Here is a 6,806-nt window from a genome sequence, read left to right on the forward strand (position 1 = left end):
GGCCAAGGAAGGAAGGAAGAGCACTCTAGCCCGGTGTCCTAGGGTTATGGGTCATCTTGGCAAGGGATGGACCATTGACCTAGTACCAGCCACATTGGGGTAGGATTAGTCTCGGTGTGGATTTGGTTATGGGAGATCCATTGCCTACAGGAGGTAGTGGGACTCGGGTGAGTGGTCTTGGCCATCTCGAGCAGGGCACTCAACGAGGATTACGAAGATGCCCTTCTTCTCATACACTAAGTGCATTAGTCGATGTGTACAGTTAGATGCAGTAGGCCCGTCTGAGCAAGATTTATGCCTCACTTGCGTGACTGGAGAAACAATGCTTCCACTCATACTTCCAAGACCCCCAGACCAAGAGTCTTCTCTTTGACTCCTTGGTCCAACCAGTAGGCATGTATGGTAGCCCGTGCTGGGGCCAGAGCTTTCAAACACAGATTGAGTTGTAGTAGAGTGACTACAGATTCTCTTGCTCTCATGGATGATCCGAGGCAAGCCATCTGTGCCACATCATATCATTCAGGTCGAGTTTGGCGCTTCTCCACTGCATCTAGATGCGGCATTCTAGACCGTCAGTTATTTACACCGCGTCAGATAGGACAGATTTTGCACATCGGGACAAGATAGGGTGCCATGGTTGACTCTGTCCTCTTCCATGGGCCTCGTGGATGGAGGGGTGAGAGAGGTTGGTATGCACAAACATCTAGGTGGTTTGAGAGACTGGGGCTCCACATAGACAAATTGCCTTCCTTTTAGTACAGCTTAGATGCCCCATCTTTCCCACCCCATCTTTCCCACTCGGGCACCACAAGGTCAACCAGGTCATTTGAGAGGATCTGTGACAATTTCAAGTCTCATCGCATCGACTCCGTAATGAGAATGGGCGAGCTTAGGGGATACCTAGAGAGGGCCGCCTATGCATGTTATACGATCGGCAGGAGGTTGAGTCAGAGGAGCACTTCGTGCTCAGATGTCCTGTGTACTACGAGATTTGTGGTCAAGATCATTGTCTCTTTAGGGACGGTTTTGGGCCCCTCTCCAGATTTCTTTCATATCCAGACCAGGGGTGCCTTGCTGCCTTCATCCATGAGCGGTTCGACACAACGAGCATTTACTAAGGATGCAAAGACAAGCCTTAGATACACTATCCGACTTGTCTTAGAGAAGGATCATGGAGTTCTTCAAGTCAAATCACACAGACCGCACAGTCACTGACACAACAGACGCAGCAGAGATCCAGAGCCTGAGGCACACCATACTCAACAACAAACGGATAGGCAGATCACACTGGGCAACCTCCATTCATGTTCATACTTGGGGCGCTGCCCACAGGAGTCACATATGAGACGATCCATGATGACATCACGGATTTTTCCAGACAAGGAGACACCCTCCTGCTGGGGGACTTAAATGCACGGACAAGAAATAGACAGGTGGGCCTACTTGACTTCTCAGATGATGATAGAGACCCACACATAGTCCCGGAACTAGATACAGCTGAGCTTGGGATAGTAAGGCATTTTGTAGATGCCCCACAGGTGACAGGATATGGACGACATCTGGGGGCAATCCACGACCTAATTATCTTTAATGGCCTTCATAGATGGCCATCTTCTGGGAGACTCACTTGCTTCGCCATCTTCTGGGAGACTCACTTGCTTCCCACATGGTGGTGGATCTAGTACAGTGAACTATCTACTAGGCCTACTAGACTTTGTCTCACAGATACATGACTTCGCCCCCCCCTCGGAGCTGACCACTCGTACTTGGCCTTCCATATCTCCACCACCATGACATCCACAGGGAGAGCTCCCCCCACGCCCCTTTGCACTCAAATCCACTTTGACCGTGCTCTTGGCCTAGTGTACATGAGCCATCTAACCAGGGAGCTCCCGGCTCTACTTGGAGATGACATAGCCCTCACCAGTGCCTCCTACACCCTTGTCTCAGTGGTACAGGATGTTGCTATCAAATCTTTTCCCACGACCCGATCCGGGCAGGCCAGGGATGGGAAGATGCGTGTAATGGATTATGGAATGTCTTTGTTCATCCCCCAGCGACAAGAGCAGGTTCGAAGAAGGATCGTAGAGTGTCCAGGGTTGAGCTAGGAGGGTCTCTTAACGCCTCCTTTTCTCTCCCATCGAAGTCCCTTTCCAAAAACTCGTTGTTGGCAGAGGAGGGGGAGGGGAAGGGGGAACAAGCACACTCGAAGAGCGCAGTACGATAGAGAGTTGTATGCTGTGTTCAGGAAGGATGAATCGCTGTCAAGAAAGGATCTATTGATCCTCTATTCTGATGGGAACCCAATTCAGGTGTTTCTATCTCCGCCCCCCCCCCCAAAAAAAAAGGGATTGTAAGAGGCTCCTGGGATTAACATGGAGCGTATACTGAGTGAGCTTCGAGCTAATTAAACCGCCTCAGAGCCCTTGGTTCGACGAGACGAGTGCAGAGAGACGAGAGCCCACTTCACACAGTAGTAGGCTTTGAGTCATCTGACGCCACCTGAGGCATAGAGAATCTATCAGCGATTGATGCGTCATAAGAGATGGGCTTTCCTCATGCATAGGATGGATGAGATTGCCAGATCGTTTGGAGGAGACCCGGCCATTGGATGGGGATTCCTACCAGAGGGGAAGCCTCCTATCCCCTTCTTTGACCCAGATGTGTGGCACACGTATGCATGCCTCCTCTATGATGCCAAGATGCAGACACCGTCGGATATGTCCTCCATGCCTAGGCCCACCACTTGTCATCTGTTCACCACACAGAATGTATGGGCTGCACTTCACCATCTACACAATCGGAGAGCGCATGACCACGAGGGCCTCCGGACTGAGCACTTTGCACATGGACAAGAGGTCCTAGCCCCGATCCTAGCACAGATGTTCAACCGGGCTGTGTGTCACGGATTTCCACCTTCTTGGAATACCACCACTATTGTGCCGATACACAAAGCCGAGGACCCTATGGAGACAAGGAACTATCAAACCCTTATGATTGGTCACACTCTGGCCAAGACTTATGCATCAGTTCTAGAGAGGGACCTTAGCAGTTATATAGAGGCTCAGGGGCAGTGGACACTAGGACAGGAAGGATTCTGGAGACAACACTCTACCCTAGATCACATCTTCACTCTGAGGGCTATCATTGAGGAGGCAAGGTCTAGACACTAGAAAGTCTACACATGCTTTGTAGACTTTCGAAAGGCTTTTGACATTGTCCCACGATCCCGCATGATCATGAGATTACAGGGGCTGTAGATTCCAGAGACACTGATATGGGGGTGATGAGCCTATATGAGTCAGTGAGAGGCAGAGTTTGTGCCCCAGGTGGCCTATCGGATTGGGTCGAGAGTACGATCGGAGTGAAGCAGGGTTGCCCCCTCTTATCGACTCTCTTCGGGCTGTATTTAGATGAGATTACTTCTTTTATAGACTGACTAAGAGGTGAAGGATCACTACTGCCCGATCTCATGATACAGATATTGCTATACGCTGATGACATAGTCCTTATCTCATCCTCAATAGAGGGCTGTAGAGACACTTGGAGGCCCTAGAGGTGTTCTATAGAGAGAGGCCTAACAGTCAACCTTGGAAAGACCAAGGTTATGGTCTTCAACACCTCACATGTAGTAATCCGACAACTTAGTTTCACTTATCGAGTCGAGCCAGTGGAGATAGTGCAGTCATACACATTTGGGAGCAGTCTTCACAAGACGCCTTTTCACTATGACACATGCAGCCCTGGCACAACTCATACGGGGACGGCGTGCTTTGGTTTGATTGGAGAGACAGTGTTTCCAGGCACACTTCCAGGATCCATTGACGAAGTGCTGGCTTTTCAATATGCTAGTGCGACCGACTGTCATGTATGTAGCACCCTTCTGGGGATGTGATCCACCGATAGCAATGTGGAAGAGATTTGAGCGGCTACACGTGACCATGGGATCTAGGATGATTCGGAGCAAGCCCTTAGTCCGGCATGAGATAGTACAGGCAGAGTTCGCCATGACCCCACTACAGATTGATGGCATCTTTCCTTTCATCCATAGAGTCTATTACTTATCTCATTGGAGACTACTGAGGTTGGCTCTGGAGTCATCGAGACGACTAGCTGAGGGTGGGGTGGACACATGGTATGCATGTATATCCACATGGTTTGCTAGACACGGGATTCAGATGGACAGGCTCCCTCCCTTTCAGTATAGTTTGGATGCACTCCTTGATTCGATCCCGCGAGATGAGATTAACCATATCATACAGTTAGATCTTCTTCAGCTCCACACGTCTCAGGCTTGGGGGGGAGATCAGGAGCTCCTCACCAAGACACAATTCTACCGTGACCATTTCGTGAATGTCTTTGAGGAGGGATTCATCATCAAACCCCTATATCTCGAGGACAAAAGAGTCTCACATGCACTGAGGATCGCCATTTGGCAAATGCAGGTTTCATCCCATCAGCTAAGGATTGAGATAGGGAGAGCAACACATATACCTAGAGAGCAACGGACCTGCACGCTATTGAGACAGAGGAACACTTCCTTTGCACCTGCGTAGCCTACTACGAGATCCGGGGACAATACCACTGTCTCTAGCAGGATGGGAGTGGCTTCGACCCACTATCACGATTAATCCATTTCCATGATCAAGTCTACATCGGGCTCTATCTGCTTGAGATGCGCTGACACAAGGAGACCTTGCTACGACATATCAGATAGCAGCAGGAGGCGATCACACCATAGGATGCAAAGGCTGACCACACATAGCAGCACGTCACAGATTTTTATGCATTCGAGTCAGCTCCAGGACACAGTGGGGTGGAGGAGGAGGAGCTAGCTGCTATGCGGGCAGTCTGGATTAGCGAGAACGGATTGCAGAGGCCATCCACAACACGGAGAGCGCCCAGAGCACACTCGATTGAGGTTTGCCCTATCACAGCTTTCTTCAGAGGGGACCGCCTGAGACGAGGGGTCACTCTGAGCATAACTCAGCGGGTTCAAAGATCGAGGCGACCACACCCCCCTCCAACACTGCAGCATGTGACAGCCAGACAGACTCAGATTCGAGACATTTTTACCGCTCATACACGAGCCACCACAATGCCGGGTTTCGGTTTCTGAGTTTCCAGTTCCAGTTCTAGTTCTCAGCCTGCTCCAGACAGCAGATAGCACATATATGATATGATATGATATTTTTGTACTTCATTTTTCTTGAGCCATTGAGCTCTCTTCATTTCAGCACAGTACTCAGCAAAGGGTCTTAGCGTGCCCTTTGCCTCAGCCCCTTGTGGCTTGTATGAGTTTTTCTTTTTGGTGTCACTTTGTCCCATAGGCCTGCGAGGCCTCCCGTGGACGTTAATATCTCTCTCTCCCCTCCCCCCACCCCCAACTCCGCCCCGCCCTCCCCCCGTCCGCTTGTTCTTTTCTTCCTTACTACAAAAAAGAAAGGAGTAGGAAAAGAAAATCTTCACTGCGATTACGTCTCTTCCTTAACGTTTTTGCAAAGCCATACTAGTTTTGAGGGTTTAAGAAGTGCAATTGTTTTAAGTTTCAGAAACGTTTATAAAGACATTGTATAACAGCATTTGCATGTCTCAAATTTTGCAGCATGGTCAAGGCTGGGCCTCGAGTGAAGAAACAACAGTTGGCTGCCCCTCGGCCTTGACAAAGGCATGTTAATAGAATATAAGGATTCCTTAAAGCTGTTTTTACAAAGGATGCTTTGAAATGGATCTCCATTCTTATTTTTAGAGCTTTGAAAACAGTATGTGCTTCTGTTCACACGCAAGAGGTATATCCTACATTCTCTTAAATACTTTCAAGTAGAATATGAAGTAGTTATGGAACCTTCCAGCATTTTCACGGTTCACAATTCTGGTGTCTTCAGGGTAACGTTCGTGTGCTATATATTCGTGTGCTATGTTGCCACTGTAACGCAGCTTCAACTAACCTAAGGTTCAGGAATTTTGGTTTAAAGCATGATATATTTTGTTTGTTTAAGGATTTTGTAGTCACTCACAATCGGCCTATTGTACACCTGATGTAGGATCTCTCTCTCTCTCCTTCCAATATGAGCTTTGTGCAGGGAGGACAATAGTTGGAACCTTACATTATGTGCTGCTCTTTTGCAGTGGGTCCAAGCACACAGAGTGAATATCCAATGCACATCAAGTGCAACCTCTTTATCTCCACAAGCTTTCTAAGAGCTGTCATACTTGGTGGAGGTCTGGAAGAACAGAGTCATTATTTGAGGCTGGGAACTAGAAAAACCATTTTATGGTGGTTATCTTCCATTTCAAATAGAAGTCATGTACTCAAAGAATGTGGAGCAGCTGTTTAGAGCTGTAACAGGTGGTGTATAGTAAATTGATGTTCTGGCTGTACCATTGATTTGGTTGGGTCTTCTGCCCGCAGACATCGGTTAGACATCTCATCTCCTAATGTATATGTATTGGATTTGAAAACTTTTATCTACATGGTTTTTCGGGCAGCTGTTGTGAGGGTCTTCACTGAGTCAATGAGAATGGACTTCTAGTACGTTTCCTAATTTCATTTTGTAAACTTGCTTCTTGCATGCTTGATCATTGGTTGGCATGTCACGGTCTTCGAAATTCACTATTCTATTCATTTGGATCTCTTTTGCGAGGCAGCTTTTACCACAAAGCAATTTCTCTACCTTTTGAGCACCCAGGCTATTTGAGCCCTCATCCCTCCCTTTTTTTTTTTTTGATTTACCCGGTAGCATGTATTCTCACACCTGGATCTACTTAAGCTTGAGAGGTATACCTGATACTTACAGCGCACCCAA

The 6,806-nt window shown here is 48.2% G+C and overlaps 1 protein-coding gene across 4 annotated transcripts in view; it reads left to right on the plus strand.

Annotated features, from left to right (window-relative positions):
- The window catches only part of LOC147882264 (structural maintenance of chromosomes protein 6A-like), a 150,043-nt gene extending 143,468 nt beyond the window's left edge, over positions 1-6,575 (plus strand). Inside the window, exons 29-31 of one of the 4 annotated variants that reach the window (XR_015543942.1) lie at positions 5,606-5,668; positions 5,886-5,953; positions 6,084-6,574. Coding sequence is in view for 2 of the 4 variants with exons in the window: in XM_087401568.1 (XP_087257694.1) it covers positions 5,606-5,663 (58 nt within the window). In the remaining 2 variants the exon portion in view is untranslated. Of the gene's footprint in view, positions 1-5,605; positions 5,669-5,885 lie in introns of all 4 variants that reach the window. The other 3 variants (XR_015543941.1, XM_087401568.1, XM_087401569.1) reach the window with 3 other exon arrangements.
- The last annotated feature ends 231 nt before the right edge of the window (positions 6,576-6,806 follow it).

This window comes from Dipteris shenzhenensis, chromosome 30, assembly GCF_047967505.1.
Source record: "Dipteris shenzhenensis isolate YYH24624 ecotype China chromosome 30, Dip_SZ_1.0, whole genome shotgun sequence".
NCBI classification, from domain to species: Eukaryota; Viridiplantae; Streptophyta; class Polypodiopsida; order Gleicheniales; family Dipteridaceae; genus Dipteris; species Dipteris shenzhenensis.